A 20,918-nucleotide genomic window follows, 5' to 3' on the forward strand; every position below is an offset into this window, starting at 1 on the left:
TGGCTAGGTTACCACTTAAATGGTTATTAAATAAATTGCCTCTTCCAACGTGAGGAAGGCATCAGTTTTTGGACCTCTTTTTCAAGCAGTGTCTGCACTGTGGTAACTTTCTATTAGATGTGGAAAATGCAATGTGGATTTATTATTATTATTACGGCATTATATACTCTTTACTCTGTGAACTTCGTGTGAACAAGGAATTATATTGTGCACTCATGCATATAGCAATAAACTAAGCTGGACAAAATGTGTAGGAAGGAACTGCAGATGCCGGTTTAAACCGAAGATAAGACAAAAAATGCTGCAGTAACTTGGCGGGACTGGCAGCATCTCTAGTGAGAAGGAATGGGTGATGTTTCGGGGCGAGACACTTCAGCTTAAACTAAGCAGAATTTGGCAGAAGGGGAGATGGTGAACCATCATAGAAATGATCAGCAGCTTCAATTTCCTACACATCCCTAACCTAGTCCCTTGACACTGATGCAGTTACCAAGAAAATACATTTGCGTATTTACTTTCGTAGACATCTGAGAAGATTCACCATGTCCGCAAGGATTGTCTCAAACATCTACAGATGCGCTGTAATAGGTATTACATCTCATCTGAACCTGCAGAGTGGTGAACACAGCTCAATCCATCGCAGGCTTACCATTTCTTCACATCCAGCCCATCGTAGCAGTCATGTAGGTTTAGAGGTTTGACGAAGGATGCCTACCACCCTAGCCATTCCCTTTTCTACCTTCCAGGAAAAGATACGTTTGAAAGCCCAGACATCCAAACTTTAAGAACAATTACTTCCCCATTTCTATCACACTCCTGAATTAATAACCTCATTCTCTCCCACTTCCTGGAGGTGCTGACACATATTCTTATTCTTAACTCCTGCATTCGGTTATTCCATTATTGCACATATTTATTTTGTGCTCTGCTTCAGATTGCACCACATTCTTTGCACTATTCTGCTGTTTTACATTTTTCATTGTATTTATTGTTTGTCTACCATTAACATGCTTACTGTTTTATACGAACAAGTAATTTCATTACACCCTGGTGTATATGACAATTAACATATGAATATGAAGCTATTTTATCGGATGAGACCTTATACATGCCTGCTCAATTGAATGGAAAGAATTAGAGTGTTTGATGAGAGTGGTTTTCAAAACAATGATTCCTCAATTTAACCAATAGACAGACTGGTCAGATTTATGCTTGTCAAAGTTTGGTGTGTATTGGTTGCTGCATTTTCTTAGATTAAAGCGACGACAGCCCAGATGTAATTTATTAGCTTTTTAAGGATTTGAGATATCCTTCTTTCATTACAGTCAAGAGTTTAAATAATTTTATTATGAAAATAATTCATTTACAGTACATTCATTTCTTAACATTTTCAAAAATTAACATTGACATGTCTTCCTAGGGATCTAAAATTAGGCAATCTCACTTTATAATTTAATGAAGTACAGAGCATGAAAAACTATGGCAACTCTGCCTATCAACTGGTGTTTCATCCAGTCCGCAGATTCTGTACTATCCCACAATATCGACATTAAATGCGGTAAGGTTACTACACAGAGACTCAGTTTCTGTCCATCAGTAATATTGCTGTCAATCCGGACAACAATGACAATATGTAGTTTGTCAGTGAGTTTCGGTGGATTACTTTGAAGATAACTCGTGAAATTTGTCTCTCTGTGGAAAGTTGTTGAAATGAACATAAATACCAATGAAAAATACCGTGCAAATCAATTGACACCTTCAGCCCGACAATAAGCGAGTTTGGTATTTCAACTGCGCATGCCCAGTTCATAGGTCACTCGTGATAAACGTTCTCGGCAGCTGAGCTGCTGTATGTATACAGACCTGCGTTTCATCCATAGTTAGGATCGAACCTGGGTCTCCGGCGCTGCAAGAGCTGTTGAATAGCTATTGGACCGTCCCCGTCCCCTGCCGAGCGCCCCATCCTTATCCGGGACAGCCGGAGATGTCCAGGGTGACCATGGACTGACGGGACAACAGCCCAGAGCAATGGTGGACCCATGCTTCCAGCCAGTGCGGAGAATAGGCAGCTCCTGAGGAACCCGAGATGGGTCTCGACCCGAAACGTCATCTATTCCTTTTCTCCAAAGATGCCGCCTGTCCTGCTGAGTTACTGCAGCGTTTTGTGTGCATCCCTATTGATGACTGGTGCTCGGCTTTTGCCGGCACCGAGGGGGTTAACCGACAGCCACTGGATAAGGCAAGAGGTGCAGTTGACAGTCCCCGGGAGGTGGAGCAGAATTCAGCAGTAGTTAGCGCTTCTTCTCTGCACTGGCTGTAAGCCTGGGTTCGCCACAGCTCCGGGAAGGTGTCCTGTCAGTCCAGGGCTGTCAGTTTACCCGGCGGGACAGGCAGATTTAGGCTGGAGCTAGCGCTTCTTCCCTGTGCTGGCTGTAAGCCTGGGACTGCCACTGCTCCGGGCTGGTGTCCCGTCAGTCCAGGGTCAACCCGGACATCTCTGGCCACCCCCGGACAGGGATGGGACACTCGGGAGGGTACGGGGACTGTCCAGTGGTAATTCAACAGAACTTGCAGCGCCAGAGACCCTGGTTCGATTCTGACCACAGATGAAACGCAGGTCAGTACACCTGCAGCAGCTCAGCTGCCAAGAATGTCTCTCCACCGGTCCAGTCTCTCCCCGTCTCCCACTCACATCTGCCCCCTCCCTCTCGCTGTTATATCCCGCTCTCCTGCAACCTGACACCCCCGTTCCTCAGATTAAATATATTTTTACACATAAATTATGAACAAAAGATAAGAATTTATACACAGTTTATACAGCCAGCACTTTGTTCACTTTTTCTTTATCACGAATGACCTTTGACAAATACCATAATTCCTTGTCTTTTTCGGAATACTGAACTCGCTTATTCACAAAACTGAGGAACAGCAAAAGGAACTGTGCAAATGTAATACATAATTCCAACAATATCTCAATTACAACTGCTGAACTGAGCTTTAAAGCTTCTTGAATACAAGTGTATTTTTATTTGCTTATTCTTGCTTATAAGCAAATTTAACGTTGCACAGTTTTCCAGAGCTTGTTCACGTTTAACATTGCACAGCTCCTTCCAGAGCTCCATTAGTACATTTACCATATTCGTATGCTATAAAGTGACAATATAATTTACAAATAGGAGAAAAGGTGATAATATAACACTGGAATAAAGTTATTTTACAGTACCAGACATCCAAAGGACTTTCTCAAAATATATTAGTATTTTTAAAAGTGCAGATTATTACCCGACTTCCTCTGTGACATTAAAAGATAGCTGGGCATTACAGAAAAAGCACCTGCAATCACAGAGTTTCAGCAGAAGGCATTGTAACTTCCAGCAGCATTCAGATAAGGTATCCCAATAAAGCTGCAAACACAGATTATGGATGGTTTCACTCAGAGATCATAACATCATGCAGCACAAGAGGCCAGCACAAGAGGCCATTATCAGTCCATGTCACCTCTTTCAAGAATCAAATCAAAAAATGCATCTTCCTGTTCGTTGCCTGTAATATTGGAAATAGTCTTTTTTTTTTTTTTAAACATACAATTCCATTTTAGAAAAATGGCATTGAATCTGCTTCCATTGCACCTTAACCCTCTGTGTTGCAGGATTCTAAATATTCTAATTTCCTATGATTCTGTTGCTGATTATCTAAAATTAGTTTTCTGGCCGTAGACATTCCCTGACAGTGCAAACTACTGTATTTCCAACCTACTCAAATTCCTTCATACATTTGGACACATCTCTTAAATGTTCCTCTAACCAACTTTTCAAGAAAACAATCCCAATTTTTCCAGTCTCTACATAACTCCAATGGTGCAATGGTGCTGTATTTGTCACATGTGCAACTGTACAGCGACATTCTTTTGGCATAGTTACACATGCAGCCGCCACCACGCTTTGCCGCCATTTCCACGATACAAAGTCCAATCCACCCATGCGCTCGGTCTACTGAAGCAGTTCCCAATCCTAGTAAACCAAAGGCTCCTTCCGGGGTTTCCTCCCACTCATCCCACTGGGACATTAGTTCAATATCTGGCCCAGGCTAAGCCATCCTGAGGTTTAAAATTCATAATGGTAGAGCTGGGTCAAAGACATACCCACATCAGTTTCAACTTCAGTTTCTAACTATAGCAAAAAAGCCACCTGTCATCAGGAATACTGCAACCAACAAAATGCACGTAGATTTTCTGCCAATGTACTTTCGCCTGTTATTGAAGAGTGAGGAAAAGCCACCCGTTTACCCAATTCACTCTCTCCTATATAATGGAAAAAGATCGTTTTAATTCACACCGAAGATAGACACAAAATGCCAGAGTAACTCAGCAGGGCAGGCAGAATCTCTAGATAGTTTCAAGTCGAGATCCTTCTTCACACTGAGAGTTAGGGGAGAGGGGGACACAGAGCTAAGGAAGGGTAAGGTGTGAAAACGAGACATCTAAAGGGGATGATGGTCAAGGAAAATGTAGCTAGGAGAAGTTGACAACGAAGAATACAGATAGAAAATTTAATCAGGGCGACAGCCAGACTGATCGGGGAACTAGGAAGGGGGAGAGAGACGGAGGGGGGAACAAAGGTTACGAAGTTAGAGAAGTCAAGTTAGATGAAGATCAAGGAAAATGTAGAACATATTAGATTCTATAGATAGGGGAAGGTGACAACGACGCCTACAGAGATATAGTCTGCATCTCGGCCTAACACTGGGCCTCGGGCAGCTCTGGCAGGAGCAGCGCCCCGCACTGAGTGCCGTACAGGGACACGGGCAGCGGGCACACCTGTCGCCAGGTGTCGGAGGCCGGCTCATAGGCCACGGCGCTCTGGGCCGCAACCTCACGGCCTTGCTGCCACTTCTTGCCGCCCACCAGGTAGACGGTGCCGTCGAGCACGGCCAGGCCGTAGCAGGAGCGGTCGAAGAGCAGAGGCCGGAGGCGCTGCCACTGGGCCCGCAGCGGCTCGTAGCACTCGATGTCGCAGAAGGGCTCGTACATGCCGACGAACGAGTAGATGCGCTCGCCCACCGTGGCCATCTGATGGCCGAAGCGGGCGATGGTCATGGGCGGGCAGCACTGCCAGGAGGCCCCGGCCTGCGGCGCCAGGCTGTACATCTCCTTGCAGGCCTCGGCCTGCCCTGACGCCCGCCCGCCCGACACGTACACGGTGCCGGCGTGGACGGCGCTGGCGTGGCCGTGTAGACGCTGCGGCAACTCGGCCGCCGACACCCAGCGCCCGGCCCCGCCGCCGGCCCCGAGGTCAAGTTGCTCGGCGGCCGAGAGCGAAGGCTGTCCGTGGCCGCAGCGGCCGCCCAGCGCCAGCAGCCGCTCACCCAGCACACAGCAGGCGAACTGGGCCCGACGCTTCAACATGTTGGCCGCCCGGCTCCAGCTGTCGGAGCGGGGGTCGTAGCGGAACACCCGGCGGCTGGGGATCGGCCCGAGGCCGCTGCTGCACCTACCCGGCTCCCCGGCTTGGGCCTGTTCCACCCCCGCCTCCTCCTCCTCCTCCTCCAGCAGTTCTCCCCCCAGCACGAACAAGAAGTCGCCCAGCACACACACGCAATGGCCCTGCACCCTGGGCCCGGCGGCCAGCGGCCTCCAGCTGCCGCTGCGGGGATCGAGCGCCGCCAGGCCGCGGAAAGGCGAGCAGGCACCGGCCTCGCCGCTGTCTGGTGCCGGCGGCAGCAGCAGCCCCCCGGCGGACACCAGCAGCCGCTGGCCGCTCCTCAACGTGCTCTGGCGGCTCTGGCGCGCCGGCTGGCGGGCCTCGGCGTGGTGGTAGCGCAAGGCCTGGGTGATGAGGCGGCGGGCGGCGGGGGCGCGGCCGGTCACTCCCTGCCCGCCCTTGTCCTCCTGCAGCAGCCGCTGTAGTTCAGCGCAGGGGACGAGGCCGTAGCGGACGCGGCTGAGCAGCGGGTCGGCCAAGAGCCAGCGCTGCGGGTCAGGGTCGGGGCCGCGGCCCAGCCAGTCGAGGACCAGGCCGAGCAGCGACACCTCGGCCACGCCGGGCAGCCGCTCCGAGTCGAGCAAGGCGAGCAGTGAGTCGGGGTTGAGGTCGTCCAGGCCGCTGCGCTCCGGCCCCAACTCCAGCAGCCGCCACAGGTTGGCGGCCATGTAGAGGTCGGCTCGGTGTCGAGCCTCGGGCAGGGCGAAGGCGGCCGCCAGGTTGGCCGAGTGGCAGCAGCGGGCATTGCTCAAGCTGCCGGCCAGGTAGACGGAGCAGAGGCGCAGCGCCTCGGGCACCTGCAGGTAGCTGGCCGCCTGCAGCGTCTGCTCCACGCTGTCGGGGCAGAGCACCAGGCAGGAGGTGTAGATGAAGTCGAGCACCCGGCCCAGGCCGCCGGCCGACACCAGCTGCAGCTGCACCGCCGCCGCGCCCGCCTCCCGGGTGTGAGCCTGGAACAGGCACCTGAAGTAGTCGCTGGCACAGGCCAGCAGCGAGCGGTGGGCGCGGAACTCAGTGCCTTCGGCCACCAGCACCACGTCGCACAGCAGCCTCTCCTCCCGCAGCGCCCGGTACCGGGACACCACCGCCTCGCCGTGGGTGCTGGACAGCGCCAGGAAATAGCTCATGCCCCTCCTAGATTCACTCACCACCCAGCCCTCTTCTCTCCCCTTTCCCGATTCTCTCCCTTCCCCCTAGACTCCTCGTCTCAGCCTCAATATTCCTCTACCCTCCCTCTATCCCCCTCTTCCATCGCCCTGTCCTCCTCTTCTTCCCATACACCCCTCCCTCTACACTCCTTTACCCTTCCCTATACTTTTTCTCCCACTCCTCGCCCCTTCCCACTCCCTCCCGTCCCACCAATGCACCAAAGAAACTTCAGGTCGGATAAGGTTTTTGGCAGGACGCCGAGGTCCAGAAATAATGTCTGAGTCTTGCACTCCTTTAGAAATTATGCAGATTGCCCGGTTAACCCGCAAGTTCAAACTTGCCCTTCATTACAACTCGTCCGGAAGATGATCCACAGAGCAGCTGGTTGCGATTTGAGACATTATAACCGCAGCGCTGTCCCGCTGGGACTTTGATTCGGTCGTTGTGAAGTGCATCAATCCACGCAAGACCGATGTTGCGCTTCCAATCTCCCGCTTTCAGCTAAAGGCGCACTCCATTCAAATCAGATGAGATTGTTTTTGAATGTTGAATTTGTCCTCATTATAAATGGCCCGTCTGGGAGATCATCCTGGCAACGACGAGCTGCAAGAATTGGCATCCGAAGCAGAACACGCACTGGAATCTGAAGTCAGTCTCGGAGGACCCACCGCGTTAAGGGATTACAGAAAACGTCTCGTCCATCCAGTTCGAAGTTGCTCTCAGTTCAATTGAATCGGATGCCGCGGTTGTTCGTAAACCTGAAGTCCTTCGCCATTAAGCGATGATCTGTCCCGGAGGCCATCGTGGAACTGGCCGTGTGAGCTGATAGTTTAAACTTCCAAGTCTATAAGTCCTGGTGTCTGACAAACAGCGCCGGGCAACACCAAATTCCCGATGTGGTTTTGTGTGTCCTGGTGTTAGATAATGCCCGCAGGATGCTCTCTCCACTCACCTACACGAGCTACTAATCTAGCTGGCAGGCCGGTGACCTCTCGTTAGCGATGATGGACGCCAAGACCAGAATAGAAACAGCAAACAAAACAAGGCAGTGTCAAGTTTGTAAAGTCTGCGGTCGATCTGCTTAGCTGTGTCCCGCCCACTGCCCTACTTCCTGATGAAGTTGTCAACGAGCACTGGGAACGACCAGTGGAGTCTGTTGAAAGGCGAGGAAAGTATTTTACAGATATCAATGCCTAGACCTGTGGGCCGATTGGCCTGCATTTACTTTGTATTTAACACAATCTATAAACTCGTTGGCACAAGCCCTTGCAAATGGCGCGATGGAGCTAATGCATACCATCCTTGTATCCCAATTGATACCAGTGATCTTCGACGAGGGCCATAAACAAGTCCACTACCGCGCTGATAATGTCCCAGTGCAATCTGAGTTTTGCATGAAAAAGTGCTGGAGTTACTCTTCAACTGCTGACGAATCCTTCTACAAATACACCCAGAAGATGCTAGAAATTCTCAGCAGGTCGACTAACATCTCAAGAGAGAGAAGTAGATTTAACTTTAAAGTTCATCGCATCAGAACGTGTATTGGAGTGTGGGGCTGGTTTCAGTATTTCACGTTCCGATGCTCTCCCTGTAGCCCAGACCGAGGAGTCGCATGTTGCATGCTGATTGTACAAATATACCACCAAATCATTTCGTCGCCTTTGAAGACCATGATATGCATCCAATGAGATATTGTATCTAGGGCCACAGGAACTGCAGATGCTGGAATCTTGAATAACATACAAAGTACTGGAATAACTCAGCAGATCAAATAGCATCAGCCCCGACCCAAAACGTCGCCGATCCATTCCCTCCGTGGATGGTACCTGGCCTCTCTGAGTTACTACGGTATTTTGTGTTTTTCTCGAGATCTTAAATCGCACACTTTCAGGATTACTCGCACCATGCGCACCGAAGAACGTCTGCCAATAATTAAATATATTGCTGACTTTTATGTAGCGTCCCTATGTGTTGGTTGATGGCTGGGCCAACTCATAACTCAACACACCAGGTGCTACCTGATCCTCGCCCTGCACCTGCAACGCGGAAACACAACTCACAGAGTCAAAGGCTACAGCCAGACTCTCGCTAACCTGAAAATACAGGATAGAAAAGCAACAATTTCGCCTCTTCTGACCCCCAAGTAGAGTTACAGTGCCAGAGACCAGGGTTCGATCCTGACCACGGGTGCAGTATGTACGGAGTTTGTACGTTCTCCATGTGACCTTCGTGGGTTTTCTCTGAGAACTTCGGTTTCCTCCCACATTCCGAAGACGTGCAGATTTGTAGGTTAATTGATGTAGTGAATTGAACAGCAACACAACAATCGGCTTGGTATAAATGTAAAAACATGTCCACAGTGTGTCGGATAGTGTTAATATGCGGGGATCGCTGGTCGGTGCGGAGTCGATGGGCCGAAGGGCCTGTTTCCGCGCTGTATCTCAAAAGTTCTAAACTAAACCTTTCAGACTCGGTTTTTTAAATATAAACATGCGTCGGGAGAGGAGGGAATGTAAACGTGGTTTATTTTGAGGCTCACATGTCGCAATGGGTATGTACCAGCGTTAGAAAGTGAAATGGATGTCCGGTGCTCCAAAGCAAAGATTATACTCCAAAGTAACCATATTTAAAATAACCGCAACATTTGTTTTCAGTAAACGAAGAGGATTGGACGGTAAACTGTGCACAGCAGGTAAGAATAATTTCCTGCCATTTAATCGTGAATTTGGCGGGGGTTTTATTTTGTTCTGAACTTTGCTTCCTGTCAGTTAAAATGTTGTCGTTAAAAAAGACGATTTAAAATATATTTTAAGAATATTTTTGTTTAATGTTTTTTTTTTAAATTAACTAATATTTTAAGAACTGAGGTCGTTTTATGACCGTTTTTGTGGATATCCGTGCTATGGTTGGGTCGGTGTCAATGACACAGTCATTGCCTTTTTTTAGACTATGTGCATTCCATGAGATGAGTGGATGAGAATAAACAAAATCTCTGGACAAATGCCTGGGAACATTTTTGGATGGTTATCAGTCAGTATTGTGCCTCGGGAAGGGCCAAGGTTCTGATGTGCAATTTTTAAACCTGAATACAAAATGGAAAACTCCAAACATAAACCACTGGTGGCACAGTGGCGAGCAAAGTATCTTTGGTGGTGAGCTAGTGGAAACCCTTGCCTCAGAGCGGCAGAGGCTCAGGTTTATTTTAGTTTATTGTCACATGTACCAAGGCATAGCGAAAAGCTTTTGTTTGCGTGCTCTCCAGTTCAATCGTGATCTTGTGTGGGGTTTTGCATGTTAGCCCTGTTGCCGCACGGGATTCTCGAAGTACTCCCGCTTCCTCCCACAAAGACATTCAGGTTTTTCGTCGAAAATTGTCTCCATGTGTGCAGTGCGTGGTCGAGTCTCGGGGGGGTTAACGTGAACACGAGGAGATTTTTTTTAAAGCAGTTTGTGTAAATGGGTGATAGACACAAAATGCTGGAGTATCTCAGCGGGTCAGGCATCATCTCCAGAGGAAAAGGTCTCAACGCAAAACCTTTCCTCCAGAGATGCTGTCTGACCTGCTGTGTAACTCAAGCATTTTGTGCCTATCTTCGGTTTAAACCAGCATCTGCAGTTCCTTTCTACACATCTCATGTAAATGGGTTGTTTAATGATACGCGTTGGAGTCGATGGGCACAATGAGACACCAAATAATAACCCCATAGTAAACAAAGACAAATTCAAGCCCCATGAATCAAAGATCTAGCCAATCCACAAACAATAACTATCCAGAATGTCTTATAAACCAAAATTTAAAAAAATGAAAATTCTGAAATTGTTGCAACCCTACGTGGAATTCATGAATAAATTATAAAATATGCTTTGTTAAAGCATTTATTTTTTGTAATATCAAATTGCCAAAATTTGGCAGAAAAAAATCTCTCATCTCATGACATGATTTAATTTTAAATGAGAGGGAGTTTAATGTACTAAAAGGATTGTCGCTTATTGTTTATTAAAAAAAAATGAAACCCTGACCACGAGGTGGTAGAGAATAATGTTTGCTGCAAAAAAAAATCAAAAATGTATGAAAGAACATGATTCTCACCATCGATACAATATACCTCCAAGATAGTACTAAAAATGTTAAGGATGCACGAGATTCAATAAGCGAGTTTGGTATTTCGAAAAATGCAAGGAATCATGGAATTTGTCAAAGGTCATTCGCGATAAACATTCTTGACAACTGTGCTGCTGCATGTATACAGACCTACGTTTCATCTATAGTCAGGATCGAGCCTGGATCTCTGGCGCAGCGCTGGTGAATTGCTACTGGACTTTCCTTGTTCCCTCCCGAGTGACCTATCCTTGTCCAGGGGTGACCAGAGATGTCTGGGGTGACCCTGGAGAAGAAGCGCTAACTCCAGCTCAACTCTGCCTGTCGCGCAGGGTTAACCAACAGCCCTGGACTGACAGGACACCGACCGGGAGCAGTGGAGTTAACGCTTCGTCTCCGCGCTGGCTGTAAGCCTGGGTCCGCCACTGCTCTGGGCCGGTGTCTCGTCAGTCCAGGCAGCTGCGCATCATGTTCGGCACAAACATTGTGGGCCGAAAGGCTCGTTCCTGTGCTGTACTATTCTATGTTATCCATTGCCTGGTTCAAGAATGATCACTTTATCTCAAGACCGTGCAAAGATGAGAAATCAAATTTGGCAGAAAGACATTTTAATTTAAACATAGAAACATAGAAAATAGGTGCAGGAGGAGGCCATTCGACCCTTCGAGCCATTGTGATCACGGCTGATCGTCTCCAATCAATAACCCGTGCCTGCCTTCTCCTCATATCCCTTGATTCCACTAGTCCCTAGAATAGAAACATAGAAATTGAATGTTCAATCCCAAAATACTATTCGTGGTATCCCCTCATTTTAATGTAACTAATTGTTAACCTGATCCAGTCAGCAGTGCTGAGCTCTGTTGAAGAATATTATGGACTTCCTATTCCAGGATTTGAGCATGTAATCCCATCTGGTATTTCAGTAAGATACTGTAAGAATAGAGTTGAACACTTTGCTTTGATCTGTTGCACTGAGGCTTGTCTGCTTGTGCACACGAGGCATTAATGGCCCCATCATGTCTCTATTCAACAACGAACAGATATTTGGCAAACATTTTTCCTTCAATCAACAACAGCGTAGAAAGATTAATTGGGCATCCATCTCATTTGTTGCTCTGGGATTCTAGCTGGACACACACTTGCTCTTGTGTTTACTTCCGTAACAACAGTAATGCCACTTGAAACATAATTCCAGTTCATTCCAAACATGATTTTCACTGGGCGATTTCAAACACGGGACTAAATGAAAGCCCTTCCCTAGTTATACATTTATCGTGATTTCTCAGAGGCACTAATTTAAAGTAATAAAAAATGAGCTAACTAACAGCAATAGATTCCATGCTTTCATATATGTTTAATACAAGAGTTTATGAAAGAAGAATTGAGAGGAAAATATGTTTGATGTTTGTGGCAGGAGTACCACCTTGCTTCATATTTGTCAGGCATCTTAACCCCAACTTCAGCATTGACATAAATCATAAACAGATTTTGAATATTAATATTATTAGTTAGGGGCCTGTGGAGAGTAGGGATGAGCCTCATCCCTGTTTAATTTAAGAAGGCTGAGCATCATGCAGCACAGCAGTTGTTAATTACTATGAGGTTGTGCTGAACTACTATCTACCTCTTTGATGACCCTCGGACTATCCTTGATCGGACTTTGCTGACGTTACCTTGCAATAAACATTATCCCCTTATCATATATCTGTACACTGTAAATGGATTGATTGTAATCATGCATTGTCTTTCTGCTGACTGGTTAGCATGCAACAAAAGCTTTTCACTCTACCTCGGTACACGTGACAATAAGCTAAACTAAACTATCTCAACACTTTCCTCTCCCAACTGGCTCCATCTGGCCATCAACCCCTCCTCTCCTGCAGTCACCTGCACCGTGTCATTTCCCGCTTTAGCATTTCCCCTCGCCTCTTTACATCCCCCTTTCACTCTCAATCCTGAGCAGAGACACAATCTGAAGTCGCAACCATCTCTTTGCCTCTCCAGATGCTGACTGACCCACGACATTGCTCCAACAACTCTTTATTATGACATGGCGACCCGAGCCAACTTTACTTCGCAGTAACTATGCACAGAGAGTTTTCCAAGTTGAAATTCCTGGATATTTTGCTAACAGAATAAGAGAAACCAACAGAAGCATGCAAGACAAACAAGGTGTAGAGTGCCCATCTTCCGGCCTGCGTGCATCCACGTGCTTGGAGAGAGGAGAAAACGTCTCACTTTGTCAAATGATTAGTGTAGGTAAAGATCCAATTACCCCCAAACTTTCAAAATAGAATCCAATAGCAGCATTAATATATTTAACCTTCTTAGAAACGATTATTGAATTCGTTATTCAGAAGCACTTCAATCTGGAGATGCTCCAGAGATGCTGCCTGTCCCACTGAGTTACTCGAGCACTTTGTGTCTATCTTTGGTTTAAACCAACATATAACCATATAACAATTACAGCACGGAAACAGGCCATCTCGGCCCTACAAGTCTGTGCCGAACAAAGATCCCCTTAGTCCCATCCTGCACTCATACCATAACCCTCCATTCCCTTCTCATCCATGGAATCCAATTTATTTTTAATTAATACCATTTAACCTGCCTCCACCACTTCCACTGGAAGCTCATTCCACACCGCTACCACTCTCTGAGTAAAGAAGTTCCCCTCATATTACCCCTAAACTTCTGTCCCTTAATTCTGAAGTCATGTCCTCTTGTTTGAACCTTCCCTATTCTCAAAGGGAAAAGCTTGTCCACATCTGCAGTTCCTTCCTGTAAATCAGTTTTGTTTTGTTTAGTTTAGAGATACATCGCGGAAACAGGCCTTTCGGCCCATTGAGTCCGTACCGACCAGCGATCCCCGCACGTTAACACTATCGGACACACATTAGGGACAATTTATACCAAGCCAATTAACCTACAAACCTTTGCATCTTTGGAGTGTTGGAGGAAACAAAAGATCTCGGAGTTCGTACAAACTCTGTACAGACAAACACCCATAGCCAGGATCAAACCAGGGTCTCTGGTGCTATAAGTGCTGCAAGGCCGCAACTCTTCCTCTGTGCCACCATGACATTCCATGAAATAAGGTTTTCCTGAGTAATTACCAGTCAATGCAGCCTGCTTAATAATACTTAATCACCACAATGCCATAACTCCATCTGCAGGTGCTGTTGTACCCCAGTGCTGAGTGATGCTCTACCTGGAGCTTTTCAGCGCACTACATCCAGACCCAGGCCCCTGCAGTTAGCCGTGGGGAAGACACAGAATGCTGGAGTAGCTCAGCAGACCAGGCAGCATTTCAGTGATCATGGACAGGCAATTTTTCTCCAGACTGATTGTACGGGTGGGTGGGGATAGGGGAAGAAAGCTGGAAGAGGGGAGGGACAGGACTGATACAGTTGTGGAGGGTTACTTGATAGGTAGATATCGGACAAAGGCCAGAGGTATGAGACAAAGTAATTGAAGAGTTCCAAATTGTGAAGCTAGAGGTGAGAATGGATGTGTTTTCCAGGTGGAGGACAAGGGAAGATGTGGGGAAGATGGGGGTTGATATGATGAAAGAAGTGAGTATTATGATGCCATGGGGATATGTGTTCACAGGATCCACTTCAGAGGACACTGAAATGCAGAGCTGTGCCATCTATGGATACCTACAGGCACCATCCAGTGTACATCTGCACCTTGGAATAATGTACTAGTAATGGTAATGTACTAGTAATGCCAAAGATTTGCTGGACAAAACTTATCGCTGTTTGGATGTCGACGACACCTCTGCAACTGGGTGTTTGCTGAACTGGCCCTGCCAAGATATTTCTCCCTGGCTGCATTCAAATAGATGCAACAAACCATCAGCCAAGCCCACCTTCTTAAGGCCATTTAAAGATGAGCAATAAATGCTGTTCTCACCAGCAATGCCCATATCCCACAATTTGAATAAATCAAAACAAATGTGCTTTGATTTGTTTGGCAACCATCATTTCCTCTGCTGAAAAGCTTTCGTTAAAGAGTTTGGCAATAGGGAAGGAAATATTATTGAAATATTGCCACCTCAGGCAAAAGGAACTGATGAGAGCTTCAATTGCAACAATGAAAAGATAGAAAACAGTTAAGAGATGAAAGATAGAAATCCACCTCAGCAATAATGTGTTCTTTACAGATTTTGCCCGTTGCTTGAACACGTTTTGCAAAACTTTGCTCATTGTGTCAAAACTCTACACACAAGCAAATAAGACACAACACTGGGAAATAAACCATTCACATCCATGTCAAATTGAAACTCTGCTATCGAAACCTAAACTCTGCTATGAAAACCCAACAACCCTTTGTCAAAACGTCACTCTGATGACAAAATGATACACACTTGCATCATATGAATACACTTTCAGATCAGCAGCAACACACTAGTCTACTTTATATAAAACACTGCAGTCTTTAATTTTCACTGTTTTTATTCAGTTCCACAGAAGGCACGTTTTCACAACAACCAAAAAATCAAATACTCAATACAGTACATTGCAGTACTGTACTTCACAGTACTGTAAATTCAGTTAAAGCAAAAATAAAACAAAAATAAAACCAAAAATACACTATACTGTAAACACAGAAAAACACACAATCGTTTGTACTATGTTGGGGTCTGGCCACAGGATCTCATCCACATCGCAAGCAATGTCTTCTCCCGCTAGGCATCGGGGAAAATATCCCCTTGTGTGCCGAATCCATCCATGGATTGACCTCACCTCAATGTCTCCGCAGGCCTGTTCCATTGCCTGCAGAAGAGGAATGCGGGCATGTGGTTGGCGGTCATATACACGCCATCTCCAAGCCGAAAATAATTCTTCTATAGGGTTTAGAAATGGCCAGTAAGGGGGCAAGTATACCACTTCAAATTGATTATGGTTGGTGAACCAGGTCCGGACCAGAGCAGCCCGATGGAAATTGACATTATCCCAGACAACAACAAACCTGGGCTGCTCTGGTCTGTCCTGTACAGCTATATTATGAAGAGCATCTAGAAATGTGATGATATGTTGTGTATTGTATGGACCCAGTTTTGCATGATGGTACAGAAGCCCTCGAAGGCTTATGGCGGCACACAATGAGATACTTCCCCCGCCCGCGCTGCCCCGGGCCGTGCACAATTGCCCTTTGGCCAATTATATTATGACCCCGTCGTCTTGTTTTGCTAAAGTTGAATCCAGCCTCATCAACGTAAATAAATTCATGAGGCTGTGCAGCTCCATCCATGGCCAAGATTCTCTGTAACAAAAAATACATATTGTGGATGGCTATGTGGTACTGATACAATGGTACATATTCAGCTGTTACTGGATTACACCAATACTGTATTGTAAATGTAAAGGACTGTAACACTTACCTGTACATGTTCACGTCAAAGTCCTTTGACCCTGACACTGTTCGTCTCAAATGGGACCCTGTACAGTTGCTTCATGGTCATTTTGTGCTTTACCAAGATGCGTCTTATAGTGGTAATGCTTACTCGGTTTATGTTGTTGAACACTTGCCTATCTGCAAGTATTTGTTGCCGTAGCTGCTGGAGACGGATTGCATTGTTTGCTCTGACTAGGTCCACAATGGCAAGTTCCTGCTGTTGGGTGAACAGGCGTTGGCGTCCACCCCCAGAAGGTCTTCTAGTCATTCTATAGCAGAATGCAACCACAAATTGTTATTGGTTTGCTTCTTTTTTACAGTACTGTATATACTGTACTTTACTGTATATACCATACACTGTACTGAAACATCTCAATATACGTAATCACGGTATGTTTCACAAAACTACCACTTTCGTTCCAAAAGGAGCATTAGCCACCCTGCAATACAATACATGTGATACGGTAATGTGATATGGTACAGTACTGTAAATACTCTAGATACCATCTGAGTAGAGTAGAAAGTAGAGAGTTGAAGACATACCTGTTTTCCAGTCGGAATGTCCTTATTATGGATGAAACTGTGCAACGGCTTAGATTAGGGTGGACTCTCTGCCCAGCTTCCCTCATAGTCAGGCCATGGTTTATGACATGGTCCACCAAAATTGCTCTTATGTCATCAGAAATAATGGTCCGTGCATGGCCTCTTGGCCTCTTCGACCACGTCCTCTGCCTCTGCCTCTGCCTCTGCCTCTGCCTCTGCCTCTGCCTCTGCCTCTGCCTCTGCCTGCATCCATGCTTGCAAAGTTCTCAAAATGGCTTAACTGAGGCCTTTTTGTAGCTGGCTGATTGGTGTTCAGTGTTGTAAGTAAGTATTTTCAGGTGTGTATCTTAGTGTTTTTAATTACCCGATGTGTTTTGTATTTTGAATAGTGGTGTCTTCCCAATGGTACCCTGAGATTTCATTTTTGAACAAAGTGTCTTATGTATGAAATAGTGTGTAGTGTGCAGGAGCAAGTGTGTTGCAGAAAGGAGCAAGTGTGTTGCAGAATTGCAACTAAAGTGCAAAGCAGCGCTTTTGTTTAAGGTATGGTTACATGTGTTTAAGGTATAGTAACAAAAACTTCAAGTTGTGTTACTTTGGTCTAAGCATGGGTCTATAGTGTTCAAGCAATGGGCAAAAACTGTAAATGGACTGCTATGAGAATCACTCGGTCAGACCACATGGACAGAATTAAAAACCCACACACTGCCTGTTCTTTAATGCAGGTTTTTGTGTAAAATATTCACTGCTTGTTAGTTTTTTTCTAAATATATGTATCCAATATTATGTCCCCAAGAAAGCCTTCTGTGCTGGTAGATCCCTCTGATTTATTGAATATAATACTCTTCTTATTATACGGTAATTCCTGCCTAATGCTAATGAGAGTAGACTTGATCCTGAATCCTAAGGGAACATTACTAAAGGAAGATGTAAAGCAAGGCCAGAGAATAGTGGTTCAACTCTAGTGGCTCAAAACAATGGACTGAAGCTAAGCCTCAGCTTAAATCTTATAATTCATTCATTAACTAATATAACTAACTCATTCACAATATTTATGTGTGAAACTATTCATTAAACATAATCATTACTAATTCATTTAAATACATTTTTACATTTAAAATTCCCAGGACAATCATATTGCAGAAATTAATGAGTTCCTCGCATGAAGAAGACTTTATAGTATATTTTCCAAGGCTGCATAATTTCATCAAACTTTTCATATTTAAAATAAAAATTGTAATTTCAACATTCATCCATAGAACATTTGTGAATCAAAGACAAACTATCATATCTATCATCTATCTATATATTACTAAAAGTCTGTTCTTGACCGGTTTTGGCCATCTGTGCTGCGATTTCCGAGAGAACGCCGCGACCTACGGCCGTCATTTTTGGCCTCCTTGCTCAGAGCCTCCCTCCGCCGCATGTGTGCCGAGGACTTTTCCCGTCGATTAAAAATGACAGAGATATTAACGTTTTTACAAAATTCCACATTCTCTCTGCTGCCCCCGCTGGCGGCAGGGGGGAGGGACTATAAAACCAGGAAGTGGCGTGCCTCACTCACTCTTCAAGATGGAGGAAGGCAGAGGGTCATGTTTCTCTGAGCTGTGAATAACACTGAACACATGTCTACTCAAATGTAAGTGCCCTTAGTGGTTCTAAAATGCTTGCAGAATGTGTCTATTGGTTCTAAAGCTTGCAAAAAGTGTCTCTGTTGGTTCTAAAGCTTGCAAAAAAGTGTCTATTGGTTCTAAAGCTTGCAAAAAAAGTGTCTATTGGTTCTAAAGCTTGCAAAAAAGTGTCTATTGGTTCTAAAGCTTGCAAAAAATGTCTATTGGTTCTAAAGCTTGCAAAAAAATGTCTATTGGTTCTAAAGCTTGCAAAAAAATGTCTATTGGTTCTAAAGCTTGCAAAAAATGTCTATTGATTCTAAAGCTTGCAAGAAAATGTCTATTGGTTCTGAAGCTTGCAAAAAAATGTCTATTGGTTCTGAAGCTTGCAAAAAAATATCTATTGGTTCTAAAGCTTGCAAAAAAATGTCCATTGGTTCTAAAGCTTGCAATAAAATGTCCATTGGTTCTAAAGCTTGCAAAAAAATGTCTCTATTGGTTTCTAAAGCTTGCAAAAAAAAATGGCTCTATTGGTTCTAAAGCTTGCAAAAAATGTCTCTATTGGTTCTAAAGCTTGCAAAAAATGTGTCTATTGGTTCTAAAGCTTGCAAAAAATGTCTCTATTGGTTCTAAAGCTTGCAAAAAATGTTTATTGGTTCTAAAGCTTGCAAAAAAAGTGTGTCTATTGGTTCTAAAGCTTGCAAAAATATGTCTATTGGTTCTAAAGCTTGCAAAAAAAATGTCTATTGGTTCTAAAGCTTGCAAAAAAATGTCTATTGGTTCTAAAGCTTGCAAAAAAAATGTCTATTGGTTCTAAAGCTTGCAAAAAAATGTCTATTGGTTCTAAAGCTTGCAAAAAAAATGTCTATTGGTTCTAAAGCTTGCAAAAAAATGTCTATTGGTTCTAAAGCTTGCAAAAAAAATGTCTATTGGTTCTAAAGCTTGCAAAAAATGTCTATTGGTTCTAAAGCTTGCAAAAAATGTCTATTGGTTCTAAAATGATTGGTTCTAAAATGGTTCATACTAGCGCTCCAGAAAGCCCCCCCCACCCCTCCCCCTGGTTGGCTTGGCTTGGGTGTGTCTTGAAATTGAAAGACACTACTTTCTGCAAATGGTGGCATGAAGTTGAAAGGCACTACTTACTGAAAATGGTGGCTTGGGAGCTTTGGCTTGAAGTTGAAAGGCACTATTACTGCAAATGGTGGCTTGGTTGCTTTGGCTTGAAGTTGAAAGGCACTACTTACTGCAAATGGTGGCTTGGTTGCTTTGGCTTGAAGTTGGAAGGCACTACTTACTGCAAAGGGTGGATTGGTTGCTTTGGCTTGAAGTTGAAAGCACTACTTACTGCAAATGGTGGCTTGGGAGCTTTGGTTTGAATCTCTCTCCTGTCAATCACTCCATGAAAGCCACACCTTTTCCGGTGGGGGGCGGGGAGGGGTTATAAAACCCGGAAATGTGGGTGTGGCTTAGTCTCTGCAAGATGGAGGAGTGAGAGGTCACGACTCGCTGTCTTTAGTGGCTTTGCACCCTACTTCAAATGGTATGAAACTGCACTTGAATTTGGTGGCCTTATACCCTGCTTGAAATAGAATTTCAAGGATTAGCCGTGAGTCAACTACCAGCCCACCAGCCGTGAGTGAGTTGCCAGCACAACAGGCTTGATTGACTGAGACGCCAGCCCAAGAATCCATTTGGCGCACAATTTGCATACTAGCCCTCTGGAAACCAGTCCCCTTCAGCCCATAACACAGCCCATAAAAATGTCTATTGGTTTTAAAGCTTGCAAAAAAATGTCTATTGGTTCTAAAGCTTGCAAAAAATGGCTCTATTGGTTCTAAAGCTTGCAAAAATATGTCTATTGGTTCTAAAGCTTGCAAAAAATGTCTATTGGTTCTACAGCTTGCAAAAAAATGTCTATTGGTTCTAAAGCTTGCAAAAATATGTCTATTGGTTCTAAAGCTTGCAAAAATATGTCTATTGGTTCTAAAGCTTGCAAAAATGTCTATTGGTATTGGTTCTTGGAAAGCTGGCAAAAATATGTCTATTGGTTCTAAAGCTTGCAAAAAATGTCTATTGGTTCTAAAGCTTGCAAAAAAATGTCTATAGGTTCTAAAATGATTCATACTAGCGCTCCGGAAAGCCCCCCCACCCCTCCCCCTGGTTGGCTTGGCTTGGGTGTGTCTTGAAATTGAAAGGCACTACTTACTGCAAATGGTGGCATGAAGTTGAAAGGCACTACTTACTGCAAATGGTGGCTTGGGAGCTTTGACTTGAAGTTGAAAGGCACTACGTACTGCAAATGGAGGCTTGGGAGCTTTGACTTGAAGTTGAAAGGCACTACGTACTGCAAATGGTGGCTTGGGAGCTTTGACTTGAAGTTGAAAGGCACTACGTACTGCAAATGGAGGCTTGGGAGCTTTGACTTGAAGTTGAAAGGCACTACGTACTGCAAATGGAGGCTTGGGAGCTTTGACTTGAAGTTGAAAGGCACTACGTACTGCAAATGGAGGCTTGGGAGCTTTGACTTGAAGTTGAAAGGCACTACGTACTGCAAATGGTGGCTTGGGAGCTTTGGCTTGAAGTTGAAAGGCACTATTACTGCGAATGGTGGCCTGGTTGCTTTGGCTTGAAGTT

The 20,918-nt window shown here is 45.2% G+C and overlaps 1 protein-coding gene across 1 annotated transcript; it reads right to left on the bottom strand.

Annotated features, from left to right (window-relative positions):
* Window positions 1–1,093: 1,093 nt before the first annotated feature.
* On the bottom strand, window positions 1,094–6,777 carry LOC129702608 (kelch-like protein 34). The gene is made up of 2 exons (XM_055644423.1): window positions 3,283–6,777; window positions 1,094–1,692 (listed from the first exon to the last, which is right to left on the bottom strand). The coding sequence occupies exon 1, from the start codon at window positions 6,605–6,607 to the stop codon at window positions 4,736–4,738; it is 1,872 nt and encodes a 623-aa protein (XP_055500398.1). The 5' UTR covers window positions 6,608–6,777; the 3' UTR covers window positions 1,094–1,692; window positions 3,283–4,735.
* Window positions 6,778–20,918: the final 14,141 nt, after the last annotated feature.

Source organism: Leucoraja erinacea, chromosome 13 (genome assembly GCF_028641065.1).
Source record: "Leucoraja erinacea ecotype New England chromosome 13, Leri_hhj_1, whole genome shotgun sequence".
NCBI lineage: Eukaryota > Metazoa > Chordata > Chondrichthyes > Rajiformes > Rajidae > Leucoraja > Leucoraja erinaceus.

Excerpts from the sequence above, each read along its gene's own strand:
- LOC129702608 (XM_055644423.1), bottom strand. The coding sequence starts at position 6,607 with ATGAGCTATTTCCTGGCGCTGTCCAGCACCCACGGCGAGGCGGTGGTG.